Below are 18,011 nucleotides of genomic sequence, written 5' to 3'. Positions count from 1 at the left end.
ACTGCCATCAGCGTCAGATATGCCAGAACAGATTCGCGCTGCTGGGTTAAGTCGGTTTGGGTTGGGCAGTTTTCCAGCGCTATCTTAATCGAGCGCTAAGCATCAAGCACTTGGTACTACAAGTAGCACCATCCAACATTCAACCTTCTTAAAATAAAAAATATTTTAGCCCGGGCTGCCTTCCAGTAGGCCCGGGCGAGGGCATCAGCGCAAGGTTTTTTTTTGTAGAAAGTATACTTCACATAAGAGGTACCCAATTTATAACAACCGTCGTTATTTCTCTAAATTATCTTATCGGTGGATTAACTGGTAAGTGCGCATTCGAGCAGCAAATATTGAGACTTTTATTTAAAGAAAACAAATGAAACGCCACTTGCTTCTATAGATAGATTCATAAATGCTAGGACGAATTATAACCTAAGTAGCTAGATGGGTTAGCTTTCGCGGGAAATGTTCGACCAGATTTTGCGACGAGAGCTAATAGAACCGCTAGGGTGGTAGTTTTATTAGACGGCTATAGGTAGCTGCGTCTGGGCCCTTGTCATACATATATATATATATATGATATGATATCGAAGGTCGGCTTAAGTCACTTAGAGTGTATATTTAAGTCAACTAGGTTAAATGCCACATAAGAAAAAGCTTATTTTTCTTTGGTAACATTTTACCATTAGGTAATGCAGAATGCAAAGTAATTCAATACGTTTAAGCGAAGAAAATTTTTTGCAGAGATAACAACCAACGATTTTGATCATGTTTAGTTCAGTTCGGAGCCAAAGAATAATGAACATAGTTGAACAGTGCCCCCGGTTGCTTTCGTCCTTGCGCGTCAGTTAGTAGGACCAGTGACAAGGACGGAGCGTTGTTTCGAAATGCAGCATATAGAGGGTAAACGTTTTATTGACACTGTGCTACTTACGATCGCCCCGACTAGTGGTTGGTATAACGATCCAAAAAGTTTCCACGTTATACTGGAGTATCCATTCTGGCGTTCTAAAAATCCATAGATAATCAATGATGTTATATTTTTGATTGAATTTTTACAAAATATCACGCATGCATAAAGAAAAGAAATCGGTGCCGTAAAAATAATAGTAGTCACGCTAATCAAAATGCAACGCTCATATCTTGGATATAGCTAAGATCTTGATGTAATGATGACTGTTATCGGCTACCACATTTCATACATGTTCTACAGTAAATTATACAGTCATCGACTACCTTGCAGGAGAAAAGTTTACGTTATCTTCCTGAGATAGTCAATTTATGCAAGCATATATATTACTGGGCATACATTTAGGATAGTATAACATAAAAAAGTATGCTGCTTTTTTTTTGCCACTGACTTGATAATGAAATCATAATATCAGAATAATCAAATATCTACTTCAGTTTTAGGGCACCGTTGATTTAGAGGCCCGTTGGATCTATGCTTAATCGTTGGATCGTCTAACTTAGAAGGAGGTCGCACTATTTCCTGTGTTGTATATTCTCAACCAATACAAATTGTAATCTGTAGCAGGAATTAAGACAGTACGAAGAACTTGTTAATCAAGTTACTTGTGTTAAGCATTACTTGTCGAAGTCGAAGTGCGGTAGTTCATCTATTTTTAAGGCCTTAAAGTTATGTGTTCGAATAAAACTTATTTAAACAAAATAAAAACTATATTGAATTGCAGTGTTAGATGTCCATGAAAAATACAATAAAAGAAGGACGTTTATTCTCGGACCCGACTAGAATAATCGGACTGCATTTACCTATGCTGGGCCAGATTGGGACAAAAGCGTTACCTAAATTAGATAAAGTATTAAATAACTTTTTTCAGTGTTTCAGAAGATGACAACAGCCCAAAGATTGTAAATGAAATTAGCAGACGAAGTGCAGCTACTTTTCATACAACCCGAGTTTAACGACGTCACGGTTCTACTGAAGTCTCGCCCTAATTATTTTATTTGTAACTTAACCAAACGGCGCGAATCCTTTAACCTCTATGAAAACGGAATAGACAGTCGTTCAAGTCTGGGAAAAACATGGTACGATGAAGATATTGTTAAAGGAATTCGCCTTTAGGACCCCGTTACTAGCGTGTCCCGTCTCCTCTGAACGACTTTGTCGATATCATGTCGTCATTCGTACAGCCTCGTCAATCTGAGGTAAAGCCGTTGCTCTGATGTAGCCAAGACCACTGCTAACCTCGAGTAATCAATAGACTGAGACAGGCACACTCGCTCTTCGCGCGCTCGCTAATGGACCTGATCAAACCATAGAGTATCTACAACCCGCGGCAGTTCTGAAGGTTATTTTGAGCCTAGAGACCATCTGCAAACAAGTCATAAATGACGGACAAACCTGACTTGTGACAAACAACGGGTGTGTTTCACATAGAACAGTACCGCCGGTCTTCTACGGAATGAATGCGTCTATACGGAAATGGCAAACCAGTTTAAAAAAAAAAAGCTTTATTTGTTTCATACCCGCGCTGATTCTAGCATTTACTGACATCTGCTAGAACAAGTCCCACTGAGTCAGGCTGTTTCTCCTGTTCCGTCAAATAAGAGAATAAGAACTATGCAAAAAAACATGGACGAATTCTCTGTCGAATGTCGATACCTTCTTAGTGCTTAAAAGCGTACATATTCTCGTGAAAGAATTGTTAAACTGCATCTTACGATATGGGTAAGATCGTGCACACGTTACGACATTAGTCGCCGGATGTTAGGAAAGAATTTTTTGGTAGTAGGGTAGGCCGCTCTTTCTACGAAGCCAAAAGGTACCACAGAATCGAAATGAAGGCTGAGTGGTGATCATAGATATGCGCAGAGTGATATTTATGGCACTTGAATAACAGGTTGATCACGACTACAACCTTATACTTGTGACATCTTCCAGATCATTTTGAAGTAGGCCGAAGAAGCTTTCTATTAATAGCTAAGATTAACCAAAAACAACAATTGTCATTCGGAAATTTCCATCTACTGCACGTACGGGTGAAATTTAATTGCTGTTCTGACATGCGTTTTCAGCAAATAATTCATAGCGATTCAGTACTACACTGTTCAGAAATCGCATGCTCGATTGCATATTGGTTTAGCTACCCGGGACGCAAACCATCTTCAAAAGTTCCAGCGTTTGATTTTGTTTTTTAACTGTAAGTACACGTAGCAACGGCACCATTGCTTTACGGTGTAGGCCGACAAAAACGTCGCCAAATCTACCTGTACCTACGACAGGGATAGTCTCATTGCCTCGTGATGACGCATGAAAACGTATAGGGCAAAATTTAAACTCGAAAAGGACCTATTCACATTTGGCCTATTAGGCAATAAAACGTTAATTATTCTTGTTCACCCGTTGCAGATCGTTCGCTCACGACTACATCGGCCCAGCAGAAGCTGCTCTATATTGGCTTAAATATATTAAGCGAAAGGAGACTTCTATGTAGTAGTTCATGTAATCAGACCATCTAGCTTAGCATATGGCAGAAAGCACAATGAACTAATGTAATTAACAATTGAATCCGTCAACAGTTCATGCTGTGGTTAAACTTGAATTGATCGGACCAATGAAAAAAAATGTCCATTGCATCGTATTAGTCTCGTCATCTTACACAGACGTCGGCACAAACAAAAAAAAACTGCGTCAATCTTCTCACAGCAGCACTATCACGATAAGTAATTTTTTGTGATCATTATTTTTCAATTTCGTTACGCATAAGCGCTTGCCTCTCACAGAGCGTAAAGGCCAATCAAATCTTTCGTTGCTGCAACACTTCAATAAGGAGTAAGCACGAAACCCTACCCATTTGATTTGACTACTCTCTGTTATCTGTACGAATAATTTTCATTGTCAGATCTTCTTGTTATCGATGGGATTCTTACTGATACTGTAGTTTCGTTGTAGGCATGGCATTATTACAATGTCAACATTTCGATAGATAGCACAAGAATGTTTAGAAAGTATAAGCTTCTATATGTTTATTAATTTCTATCATCTCTACTCTGGGGTGGCAAATCTGTTACCGAAACCAATTCGTTTATCAGGTCTGGTTTCTACAGATAGCTCCAGGAACCCCGGTTTGGTCCGCACCTGCCCGCTCCGACCCCCTATGGATAACCGAACTTCGAACCCGCATGTAGGTCGAAAAGTTTTTCTTTCGAAGCTGGAGTCGGAACATGATGCCTATTATGCGCCGCCCCATATATCAGCCATCCAGAAATAACGATGGAAACTGCCTCTACCACCAGTTTCAGGGCACGCAGGACTAGTTAAAGCAAACAATCGTTTATCAGGCCAAAAGGCAATAGCTTCTACCAAAACTATTCTCACGTATAAAGCTGTCCTCATCACAGGAAAACGCATCGCTCAGTGACCTATTCATTGCTTATAACAACAGCACGAGATAGCAATCAATAGTTAGGTGAAATTGTACCCTATAGGAGTTTCGTCCAAAACTATTTAAGTAGTTAATAAGTTTAAAGAGGGTCGGGCGTAGTTGCTGAGATTCTAAGTGGAAAATTTTCGTGTTCGCAAGCTGTAGGTTTAAGATAAATTTTAACTTGCAGTTTTAAGCTTATAGTAAAGCTTTAACTCCTTTGCTAAATGAATTTATTTCCGCAATATTAAAATTACACGGTCAATATAAACCTATTATTTTTACTTGAATGCTTCCCTGCATTACGGCGCTTTCTCCAGTGCTCGGTGGATATCTTTAACTGCGCACAGCGGCACCATCTTACTCTCACATGATCAGATCCAACACGTGGATGGACACGCTGTAGTCTACTGACTCCGATCACATCAGTGTGTAACATCAGTGTAAGAAGAGCTGAGACTAAGAAGCCCTTTTCTCTTGTAGCCTTCTTTCCCTTACCGGAACAAGTGGTAAGCTGGACGTTTATATGTGTCAGGTGAACATGTTAAGATGGATTATAGCTAGACACTTGTATTCATGAAGGTTCATCGAATACAAATATGGCTGCTGAGGCCAAAAGGGGCTAACCTTGTCTACAAGCTACAAACTTGTATTCTTCATTGTACCATATTTCATTTTTTTATAAAAAAAAAAATAAATGCACATTATTATGAATAACGTACATTTATTTTAAAAGCTATTTTTATGGCTAGGTGGTATCGCATAGGGCGCTATCGTTCCGTGTGTTAACTCTGCACTTGTTTTAGCGAACAGCCCTAGGTTCCTTCCACCACGAAAATCACTATTACAATAAACTACAATTTTCGTAAGTCACGTTTCTGACGTAGAGTTTATAAAACTGATCACCAATTGGCTACTGGTCATCTAAAGCATAAAGGAGAGTAAATGGTCAGTACGAACGTGCTAACTAGCTGCTACCCGACGATTTTTCCGATCGAGGCTGAATATAGATATATATTAGACGGAAAAATGCCGGTAACCAACATGTGCTGTCAAAGCGTGCTACCCATGAAGCACCTCGACACAACTCACTATTGAACTCATCAACATGCACATATTTTTAGTGCTGTCTTATGGGTAGATAAACAGCAAGCCATAAAGAAAATTTATGTTTGATATGGGCCACGGTAGGTTACCATTCACTCTAAGTACAGAAAGCATTCAACGACTACTACTGCGAATTGTAAAGATTCTTCTACAAATGATCCTGCATGTCCATCATTTTACTCAATAAAGAAAAGCGGATCATTATTTAGGGATACTCCGATGTATTCGTTCTAATTTGGATACCCTATATAAAGATCTTTAGCAACCAGTCGGATATGATTAATGCGCTCTTCGTAACTCAATTTACTAGCCAATCTACTAGTCGACTTTTGGGGCCGATGGCCCCGTGCAAACCATTAAAAGTGGATTTATTTATGAAGTCGTGGTACTCGCGTACAGGAAATATGGTTTCTATTTTGAGTTTAATTTGCACTAACGGATATGTCAGTGATAGTTCTGCATAGCACATGTGAACGATTTGTCCATTAAGTCAAACTTGCGTCAATTAGAATAACGTCCTTTTCTGCCATTCCACATGTCTGGGATGGTATGACACTGAGTATATATGGCCTATCAGGAACTATCCAGTCTTATGACTAACAAATTATTTACCACTATTTAGTATCTAGTAAAAATACCTTTGGCCTACCGAATCTCGGTGCAATAGTTAGTAATCGTTTTAACTGCAATAACTTTATGAATTCACCTAAATTATCGGATCATCGCTGCTTCAGTGTGAGAGATTTCTGCTAGCAGCATTGGGAAATGTGCTTGTTGTTTTTCCTATTCTTTTACAGACACGTAAAGATCATTTACGCATATGCATAATGTTCCTAGCCATTCTAACTGTTGACCAAGTCATAGATATAGATTCTACGCAGCACAGGTAGGGGACTTCTATTAGGTGTGCCGATAAATTTTCTGCGTGAGATAACTTGTTTTTTACTCCGGATTTATGAAACGCGTCTAAGTTTCATATTTTTATATCCAATATTCACTACCGAATATGAGCTAGGATTTAACAAAAAGGCGTAACATTTCACACACACGGCGGTTAAATCTGGAATTTCTTTCTTCGTATAAATCCTTTTCCATGGGGGTGTATCTCGAACCAGACACGCCTTCTCACTATATCTCTCTTATTCTCCCACAACCGCCGTTCATTAACTCTCTTTTATAGCAATTCACAGAAAGTCATTCATCGTACTCTTCCAGTAATGAGGGGCAGAACTGGAACATTTCATTACCACTCTCATAAGCAGCCTTTTTTGTGAAGCTGAATACCATCTATAAATGGTAAAAGTGTATAGAAGACATACCGTCAATGTGCACAGAAAATCGTTCTCAGAAATGTTATGTGACGATTTTAATTTTGTAAAAACTTCGATTGAGGCTGCAGCTATTTTTCGATCCGCATTCTATTACGTGTTGTGGTCTTTGCGACATTTCGACATATTGGATCTTGAAATGGGGTTTCTAACGGAAATGTTAAGGCTTGGCCCAAAGGTGTCAGTTTTGATGTGTTCGTTGTCGCCGTTGGTTCTGAAAATCGAAGCATATTCCCCGTATTCTTCTCTGCTTAATTTTCCCGATTGTACTTTGCTACATATCGCCTTTGGAACTGCGACCTTTGGGAACACGGGAACTAAGGGTGCTATGATAAGATCATTGATCAATAATACGTCCCTAAACTTTAAAGAATCTACGTAACCTCTCTACGTAAATGATGAGGCAGACGGATAACAAACATTATGTACACAACTCGTAAAGACCACGTCGCCTTGTTGCCAATCATGTTTCGACCATCTAGACATTGTTATTTTGAGAAATACCTGTCTTATGCAGTTGTTGCTTCCGTTGACTTCGGTCTTTCTTGCCAATCAAAATCTCTTTATTCGTTTCGTTATTTTAATTCGACTGAGGGTTAACACAGATTACTCATTTACAGAAATATTTCGTGTATAGTATCGTTTCATAGTGCCATTTAATGCAATTGAGGCTGTAGGCCAATCATTTAGAGTAGTGTCAGATGCGCTGTGAGTTAGATTTTTACTACATTTCTTTCATTGTAATCATTGCCGTTCCGTTTATTCGACCCGCCCAACATCTTACAGATCGATGCAAAAAAGCTGGTAAGAATACGATGACCTGAATCAACCTAAAGGCAAATTGTGCGATGTAAATGCCTTGCATAGGCAGCAGATTTCGATCATTTCTAAAAAAATAAGCAAAACAATAAGCACATGTACATTGGTTCGTTTAATAATGTTTAATTTTCGATAGTGTACGTTGTCCTGCACGTTTGCTTTCGCTGGCATAAAGTAATGACTTCAATTTACAACTTATGCCAAAAGTTCCAAATTTTCGCCAAAAGGTAGACGAGTTACTTCTCGCTGTGTTGACTATCGAACACACCGCCTAAGTAAGATTAGCATCGGCTGCTTTACTGCTTGCTGATATATGAGAGCCACAAAAAGCCACTAATTTACTAACTGGTAAAGATAATTAAACATGCCTTGCAAAATGCGCGGCCAATCATGTAGTATAGCCACGGTTTAATTAGCGAACCCACATTCAAGTTTTGGGCTCGCAATTGGAATATGTCTATCGTGTCATCGGGTATAGTGACTCCCTGAAAGGGATTACCGTTACCGTTACAGCCCAAGACAACCAACAAAGCTAGCCACTATAAGATAGAGTTTCGCATATAAAATACGTTGTTAGAAGAACCACTGGTAGATAGGGTGCGATTTGTGCATGGAAGGAAAAAAGGGTATGATATTTACCATAATATTCTCAAAACGTATAAGCCTTTTTTGTACCCAAGTCTACTGTAACGTTCTGTTACGTATCATTCATTTCTACTATGCTGAAACTGTACTACAAATATCGTATGTGCATTAAATTGCAAAAAAAATATTGCAAGCCCTTCAAACATATATACATCCTTAAACTTCAAAATACGATTCAAGTAATTGGGTCACTTCGGCCATTATTTGTCTATATAACTACGATGTTCGTGATTTCACTGCGTCGATTTTCTTTCAGCTAACTGAGCTTATTACTTCCATTGCTATTGCTGCGAGATAGAAAAGGCAGATACGCTGTGATATACAAATCTAATCATGGAATATAGGTTCGGCTAAATTTAGTCGATCAGGAGACCACCTAGTGACCGCATAACAAACGGCCTCATTATATGCGTCAAACGTGCGTGACAAGATTGAGAAGCTACGGGTGTTATTTACCCAATATTATATCCAATGCAATAATCGTTAAGGTAAAATATAACAGAACAACGGCCTATTTACAGAGAAGGACTTAATACTGTGTAATGTATATATGGCAGTAGTAGGTGGCCATATGATATACATAAGCCGCTCTGAATTCTAAAGACTGGTCCCAAAAGCGAGAGTTTATGTCGATACTATTCCATTGTTTTCTATTATCTTCTAGCTTCTAGTATCGTACGATGGTTTTTGCTTTTATTGTTGTTAATATCGTGATTTATATGTGCAACGTGTCATCGTCTTGCGCCGTCCACCGAATCTAGCAAAAGTCGGGCCGGTTGATACATGTCACTGTTATAGGAAAACGGCTTGCTCGCTATAATAACATAATATCCTGTCTTACGTGCAAAGACGGGCGATCACATAGACCAATAAGCTTACCCTATGAAATATTTTAGGTAACAATAGCGAGCACAACAAATACAGCTTGATAGAAATATGGAAAAAAATTCTGCTGTGGCATCTAGATAAAAATATAACAGGAAAGATGGCGAAGCAAATAAGGCCTATGCATATCGACATGTAAATTCAGCCTAGTTACTTCTACTTATTTTAGAAAAAGACTTTTTTTAAACGAAGCCTGGGTCAAACCTTACAATAAGGGAAAGGCTACTAATTTAGTTAAAGACATAACGGCAAATCAAAACAAGCCTAAAGTGGGCAGAAAGCAACAAAGCAAATTGGCAATTTGTTGTCGAGTAGAAACGTTCGCTTTTGTCAGGGAAGACTGCAATGGTAAGATGTAAATATAGCACCGAATCAACTTTCGTTCCAACTGGACGCGACCTGATTGTTAAGGATGAAAGGATTGAAGATGCACCTCGAAATTCGGAAACGACACGGCAATCCTGTCGACTACTAGAAGCTACTACTATAACAAATATCGTCCCGCGTGATTTTCATATTTAGTATTGAACGAACGTATTACAATGCATATTTTTCTTTATTAACACAAATTGTACGGTACACGACACATGATTATTTATTCTTAGACCAGACAAATCTCTGAGGTGACGCTTCCGTAGTAGCTGATCATGTAATACTTACGGATAATTACTCTTCTAGATCAAGGCCTGTTCATTTACGACACTCGGTAAATAGAAATTAAGTGGCCGAAGTGGTTAAGCATACAAACTAAATGGATACGCTGTTGGAGTCAATTCGACGACCTAACTTAGATTAAATGAATTCACGCTCATAAACCTACGGACGACTGTCTGTGGTGGTGCCTCATGTCCCTACGATTTGACCTGGCGACTTTTAGGTGGCCGATTCTCTATTACTATCCAGACCTTGACGTCAAAGGCCATCGCTCTTTGCGTTTAATCTCTGGCCATTAATACGTAGCCGCCTAATAACTCACTGTGATAGGCGCCTCTAAAACTCCTTGATAAAAGTTGTCTAGGCCACAAGGTAGGTAGGTAATTGAGTTTTTAATTATATCCTTTCTCAAAATGAGGAATGTAAATGTACAGAAAATAGACTTACTGAAGACATTAAAAATAATCGTTGTTAGCCATACAATGATAATTGAAAAATTAAGTAATACTGATTTGAGTAGGCTGCTCATAAGTATTACTAACTACCTCTTATGGCCAGATATAGGTAACGAATTTTCGGCAAGTTTCTATGGTCAGGCACCCCACAATAATTATAACAGCCCAGTTTAAATATTCCATCGCATACATCTTTCGAATCTCATCACGACGAGCAGTTAATCAGTCTGCTTATATAGCCTTTGTTGTCGTTTCGTAACAGATCTTAAAATAGTCACGAAGGCATTAGCCACTAATATACTATCTAAGAAACGTACTAAATATGAGGAATAAGTTAATCGAATGTAGTACTTTTTACGAGATAATCATTGTTTGTATGGACGTATTTTCCAGCTCCTGCTAAACGTAGAACCGCTGTTATTAACAGTCTCAAAAACGTAACGCAAAAGGCAAAGTATCTCCTGCCAGATTCTTACCGTCTATGCCCCATATGCCACTCGTCTTCCTGTTTCTCCACCCGTTTCATACGCTCCAACCTTCCTGCCAGCTCGATGAAAATATGCTACCCTTAACTAAATCCGGACTTTAAAAGGCTATATTCAGCTATGTTTCAAGGTCGCTCCTAGCGTCACGGTCAAGGTCCTCTCCTGAAGCGCCGCGGAAGTAGCGCGCGCTCTTTCCCTAAGCTATATTGCAGATATTTTGTCGTTTCGGATGTCTGGAACATCAATGAAAAAGGCAAATCTTCCTATGGCAAGGCGAATCTCCGGAACCGTTCCGGCCCTCAATAGCAAGGCGCGCTTCCATTTGTCGCTAACTTTGCTAAACGTGGACTACACTGCCGAAAAGCGATCCCGAAATTCTCTGCGCCGCAGTTTCTGGGTTGTACACTTTTTTACCAGAGCTGTTCAGCTATCTTGATAAAAGCGTACATCCTAAAGTTACTGCGCAAATAAATCAACTTAAATCAAGATTTTATCGTGCACGAGCAAATGCAACAAGACCGTGGAAAGAGGGCCTGCGTAACACATAGTGGAAAGGTCTGATATGCTTATTGTGTGTCGTTCCCTATATACAGTAATTACATTCAATTTGAACATATATTAGCCTTGAGAGTCGCAGTTATTGACGTCTTTAGTGAAAACGTTTTTCTACATTTTATTCTAATGCTTATATCCTGATTCTAAATGTTTAATTACAAATTGAACGAAAATAAAAAAATCATATCGATTTCTATTTAATTACAGCTGTTACAAAGACCATCCTTTTTCACAGGAGGCGAAAGAAAGGGTAACGGAGCTTTGGACTAATGCTGATAGGAAACAGTGGTCAGGAAGAGTGGAGGCGAGGTTGCTACAAAGAGAGTGGATCCTGGCAAAGAGACGAAATAGCCTTGCGACTCTGGCAAAGGTCCTTGATCCAGTTATGTTTGTGTCCTCCTTTCCCTTGAGCAACGAGTCCCATAGTAGAAAAGGTCATGTTGAAACTAGAAACAGGGAGCTGCTTAGGCAGTGCCGTCTAACGGTGCCAAGAAAAGCATAACGAGCATATATCAGTGAGCTGTAGTTAAATAGAAATCGATGATTTTTTCGATTTCCATATTAATAATTAAATAATTAGAATCCTATAATACCTATGACTTTCAAGGCTAATATATGTTCATATTTAAATTACTGTATACATTGAACGACACACAATAAGCATATCTGACCTTTCCTCTATCGGCGTGTTATGTAGGCCCTTTTTCCAAGGTCTTGTTGCACTTGCTCGTGCACGATAAAATTCTGATTTAAGTTGATTTATTTGCGCAGTAACTTTAGCATGTACGATTTTATCAGGATAGCTGGATAGCTATGTTAGAGCACTGTATAGCCCAGAAAGCGATGCGTATATATGCATGTATATGATTGGGGAAAATAGAATGAAGAATTAACGGATTTACCGTTCACGAAGAAAAATATCAACCATATCTCAAAGCAATACGTCGTGCATCTAACTTGCTAAATCTAAAAGATTATAGTCTATTTGGTAATGACAAATGACACTATTTTACCCATAAAAAAATCTTTTAAGATCGCCATCGTATAGTCAGTTCATGGTGAATAACTTGAGTTTAAGGTGGACCTGCTAAACCCGCCTAAATGCGAAACATAATTATAGTCTAATGTTCGTATTTCTGGAATGAGAGACGTCAGATACGGTGAGACGCAGTAAATTATAGACACCGCAGCGCAAGAAACTAGCTTCCTCTACTAAACAATATCAATTGCTCATTATCGCCAAATCTGGCGGTGGATAGAGAAAAATCCGAAAGCCGTTTTCTGTGTCGACACGGGGACATGTATAGATTTATCAACCAGACATAGATGTATGTTGTTAGCATAGACGTTCGAATACAATGAGATCCTAAGCAGTATCACTTAGAAACATGGAGAGTATATCAATTTCTACCTGTTATCAAATGTAGGCATGCCGCTAGCATTAGTCGAGAGATATCTCACCAGTTTACTGTTCCATTTCATACGTCTCTGTACACAGGAAAGTATATTTTCGATATATACTCGAAACGCGCTGACGTTATCTTAGGTTGACTTCGCGGAAGACGCATCCGTCAACAATTTTTTATGATAATAACGTAACGTTTACTATCGGTTCAAGGCATATACACACACACACACACACACACTAACGTGAGCACGCCAGATTCTCGTTCACAATAATCATCGTAAAAATTACCATTACCACAGCCATTACCGCGTTGGCGTCCGCACGTAGCTAGTGAAAGAGCTCTTGGATTATTGTTACTGCATAATAACATTTCACTGATTGAAGGAATATGGCGTTTTCTCGTTAAATATTAAATTCACTTATCGTGAAGCTTCCTCAAGATTGCTAAATTTCTAATTCAGGTGCAGCAATCGGGAACTGAATAACTTCTTTTTATTACTGCAAGCACTATTGGTATTGTGCTACGGGCTTTACTAGGTTAATGGCAAATCAAGTATTTTGTATCAGTAAAAATCGGAAGGCAAAGACACAAAGCCACATTAGGGCATCTTTATGATTTCTTCGCAATTCATTTTAACAAAGTTAAAATTACGATACAGCGAATGTGAAGTACGATGGACTAGTGAAGACTGCATTTTACAACTTCAAGATAATAGTTCATTATAATCTGTGATCGCGCAGCAATACGAATGCTGAGACATCGATGTCTCAGGTCCAGGCGAAAAAAATTCAGCATTGTATCATGCCAAGATTCCTCTGACTAAAGAGTTCTTCGAATTTCACATCCGGTATTTTTTTAGATGGCTGACTTCCAGCACAGAACGAAGTCTACCCACGCCCAAATTCGAACCCATTACGTGTTCATCAGGCCAACAAGGCAATAGGCTTACAACGCCATTCTATGTAAACTGCAGATATTCCTATACATAATTCAAATCTCACATTTATTTACAACAGCAAAACAAAAACCCAGCGAAATAACAGATGTCGACAGTATCTTGTTTAGAAAATACTAATTAGCTAGATCGGTGCCACCGTCAAGTCTTACCACTGTTTCTGCCGGTAACTATAACGAGGCTATTGAAGGACTTGAAGAGAAAAAGCGAAATATAATAATAAGCGACAGCGAATCGTGTAGTGATCAGATATAAATTTAGCTATTTGAAGCCAAAGCTTGCTTAAATTATATATTCAGAACATGGATTACGAATTTAGAATGCTCTATTCGAAAAACACGGCAGTGTCTTATGCTTCAATATACAGCACAAATTATAACGGACAATTGCGCACTGTATATTTATTTGTATACGAGAGCCCAAATAATTTTCCTAATGCAAGGAAAATTTAACTAAGCTCTATTTATAACTTGTCAATAGCTGCGACCTTTTCAAACGCTCAAGCTTCTCAAACACATCCCAGGTAAGGAATACGCCAAACTTATGTATTTTATTACTTATCTGAGCTTGTTCCAAATTAAAATAAGATAAAAATGTATTAACTGTCTTAGTTGTGTCAGCCCTGTGTGGCCTTTCGCCGCGGTACGTTTCGAACACCACCAAGATATTGTACTTACTCGGCATATTGAAGCAAACAACAGTCTGAATGAGTATGTTCATGTGTGTGAGGCAATTTTGGGGCTTGAGTGATGCGTCTAGGAATAGTTATAACTAATTTTCGGTAATAACGGGTTTTTCGTTGAGGCAACACATCAATGATGCACCGCATCGCACTTCCCAGCATATTCCGGTTTAAGCCAGCCAAAGTTCTCACGTACGGTTTGGAAGATTTACTGATCTAACTCACGTTTGTATTTTCCGCTTTACTCCGAAAAACGTTAATTAATTTACATGTTCGTCTTTAGTTAGAGGCATTTTTTGCTTGAGAAACACGTATTTCGCTGACCAGCGATTCATATGCTGTTACGCTTGATCACTTTCCGTCGCGGCTGCCAATTGGTCGGAGTACTAAAAATCGTATAATATCCGAATGAAAAAAGCAAGCAATAACTGTTACGCATTACAGAGTGCCACAGTTCGATAGAAGGTAAGCCTTATAGCGATTCCTATACGGGCGTAAAAGCAAATCTATGGATGATTCTTCCACGAGTTGATCAACGTCATAGAGAAGTACATTTATTTTATTATATATTAAGTACCGCCTCTGCAGTAAAACAAAATTATAATCTCAGTAACAACATACCCAGATTTGGGCAGATGTTTTAAGGGATCTCCAACAACGGACAAGGTATATCTATAAATTATAATTCTACTGGAGGCGTAATAGTTAGATGTTTGGATTACTTAATTAAAAGCACTTTTTTCAGATGATTCTACGAAACTCGTTTGCCAAGTATTGTACATAAGTGTTCATGGCTATTGATCAGCGCAATCGTCCAGATTTAATGGTTGTCTTCTCGAAGTTGGCAGAATTTGGTGTAGCATCGCCTTAAAAAAGAAACTGGATTTTCACAGCGAACATTTAAATCTATTATGGATGCAAACCCCAGCCAAAACTCACTTCCGTCGATAAATATCGTCAGACAGCTTTTTTCAGTTGATTGCAGCTGAAAGTAACCCCAAAAGGGGACTCTGAAAGTTGCCGGGTCAATTTGTTAGCACGTGTTCAATTTGAAGACATTTAAATGCTACTTAAGCTTATACTTAGTTTGTCAACATGGCTGCTGTTTATGCACTTACACCGAACTGTAGTCACATCATCTATCCATACGCCGAACACCATATTCACGAAGGGCTAGCACAGCACCGTGCCAACAAGAATAAGGCCCTAAATATATATAAGGACAGATGAACATTGAGCGAAGTCGTCAGGAACCGTTGAGATAGTCGAAATGACGATTTTGAAAAATAACCCATTAGACGAACGTAATATGTGAAAGCAGATGTGAGCAACCGCGCCATTAAGCAAAAAAAACATTTGCTTTTATTTATGAATTTTGCTCGAATTTGTCGCAACATTACCAGTTCACCACCAATACTAATTATACTAATGATTCCTAGTCTAACTTACCGTCATAAGGATCCCTTAAAAACGAGTCTCACAACGCCATTATAAGTCTACGCATCCTAATAGCTCTCCACCATGTGTCTATTTGTGATTTAGACCACGCTGACCGTAACCAAACGTCGATTTTTCGGTCGATGATCCCTAAATTACGGTTGCAAATAACGGTTAAATTTGCATTTGATTCCAGTACACTGCAGCATAACCGCAGCTTCAAAAAGGTGTGCAATTACCACAGTTAGTCAGTCTCACACACTAACCTAAGGTATATTTAAATCGTCTAACTCTGGATTTGACAAAGTCAACTTTGTCTAGCGCCCTCCAGGACGTTTCTGCGTACGACTGAAACCCGTTCGACCCTCAGACCAAAGTTTGCCCCGTTTGCTTTATCATTCACAGGCGTTGCCCGTCTTCTCAACTGCAGCCATTGTTTCAACGAAGGGCAGCAAAGCAGAATAGAACAGACTTCTCCTCTAATAAAACAAACTACGCCCACCGAAATTCTACAATCCGCCCAACACTGCCAGCCATAGAACAAATCGATCCTGTACGTCGTCGTGCTATTCGGCTGTTATTCTCATTCATTAATTTTTGTACTTACCCTAACAACGATCCCCTTTTTCTTTATCAACGCACGTTTTTTTCTGCTTCTTCATTAACACTCTTCACAACCAATGCATCGAACTAGACCAGTACGTCCTCCTTGACTACTGGTGCTGCGACCATAAATTCGAGCACAACAGAGCGCACGTCTTTCACCACAGGATCTTCTTTTGATATTCTTCTGATCTTATGTTTCTTCACTATATACACTGGCACTTTGTGGTCATCGTCCCACAGTCGGCTTAATCCACTGAGGTGAGACAATGTTTATACATAGCAGGTACGCTGTCCCTCATTGTGTCAAGCACGGCCAGCGGAAGTAATAACAAGATGGAAAACGACAACAGAAACAAGCATACAAAAATCCTGATCGTACTGTTCGCTTTAGTCTGGTCCGTCACCATTCACCGACAACAGAAAGGCACTAAGCACGCCTGACACAACAAAGCCACACATACGCTCCGTCACGTCGCGACGACCTGGGTCGACATCCTCCTTTCTTCAAGTACATAAACATCAGCCAGAGACCGTTCTAATCATACTGATATTAATTTCTCTTTAAAATACTGGTATGTAACGGTTAACGCGGAGCAAAGCAGTACTCATCACTGCTGCTGCGGCGATTGAAACACTGGTAGAGCAAAGGCTCCCTTTATTTGAGCTTGCTGTTTGCATCCAGTTTCCGTGCAACACGGCTTTCCGAACTATCGATAAGGACACCACAACACTCTGCCCTTTGTATCCAGGACTGGATGGCAAGTGACGGCCATACTCCACAGAGATTCCGCTTGCCCCTTCGTTGGCAGCCCGCTACTGCCCGAACGGCAGCACACTGCATTGTACTGCAGCTCCTCCTCGCTCCGCACATACAAGTAGCTGCGCCACGACTTTCTGCTGCCGTTAAAGGGTAACCTACGGGGTAATATGTAAACAATCGGTCGGAACGGATATCAGTAGCAGTAGCACGCGTACCAACATAATATTGACGCTGGAACCATTGCCCGCCGCTAGCACGAGCCGAACAAACCAATGGAGCGATTAGCAGAAAAATTCGTCAGCTTTCTCCAATTGCAATCGCTCTGTCAACAACGGTTTAATAAAGGCTGTCACTTTGACAGACGCCTTGTCAGCAGCCATCTTGAATTGGAGTGAGGGTTGGAGAGGGCTGGATTGCTTTCAATTGGCTACGAACTATTTGTGTACGTAGAAGTGGACCGAGCGAAGGGGAACAAAACATCGACCCACTGAAAAGGATCGCTTGGAGTACTCTCGGGGGGTGGTAGAGTTCAAGTCTATATTATGCTTTAATTTCAGTACGTATGTAAGACACTAATTAAGGGTTTTGCAGAGAATTAACTGAATTGAACGTAGTTTTGGAGACAAAAGGCCAAAGTAGTCGCTAGTAAGGTTCAACCGCTAAAACATCCGCTGAAATACTGTATAAAGCGCAGAATTTAGAAATCTCTGAAATCCGTTGACTTGAAAAGCGACATTTGTTGGGAATATAAGTATTCATATTTACTATTTCAAGCCGTTATAACAATTTATGCGCATAGAATAATCCTTCTTTTTATTTGCGACTTGTGACCCAAACGATAAATAAATGAATTATA

The 18,011-nt window shown here is 39.5% G+C and overlaps 1 protein-coding gene and 1 long non-coding RNA gene across 2 annotated transcripts in view; one reads left to right on the top strand and one right to left on the bottom strand.

Moving 5' to 3' along the window:
- Positions 1 to 17,537, bottom strand: part of LOC147754267 (uncharacterized) — a 39,863-nt gene extending 22,326 nt beyond the window's left edge. The window contains exons 1-2 of the mRNA XM_086975592.1: positions 16,397 to 17,537; positions 15,802 to 15,939 (exon numbers count right to left, since the gene is read on the bottom strand). Of these exons, the coding sequence (XP_086831718.1) occupies positions 15,802 to 15,807 (6 nt within the window). The 5' untranslated portion in view covers positions 15,808 to 15,939; positions 16,397 to 17,537. The remainder of the gene's footprint in view (positions 1 to 15,801; positions 15,940 to 16,396) is intronic.
- Positions 269 to 4,359, top strand: LOC147754268 (uncharacterized). Its single transcript, XR_015317619.1, has 2 exons — positions 269 to 3,149; positions 3,359 to 4,359. It is a non-coding gene; the product is annotated as an uncharacterized LOC147754268 (long non-coding RNA).
- Positions 17,538 to 18,011: the final 474 nt, after the last annotated feature.

The sequence above is a fragment of the Varroa destructor genome, unplaced genomic scaffold, assembly GCF_002443255.2.
Source record: "Varroa destructor unplaced genomic scaffold, Vdes_3.0 BEIS01000007.1, whole genome shotgun sequence".
Lineage (NCBI taxonomy): Eukaryota > Metazoa > Arthropoda > Arachnida > Mesostigmata > Varroidae > Varroa > Varroa destructor.
Note: the sequence above shows the minus strand (reverse complement) of the source record. Positions and strands in the feature narration are given on the sequence as shown.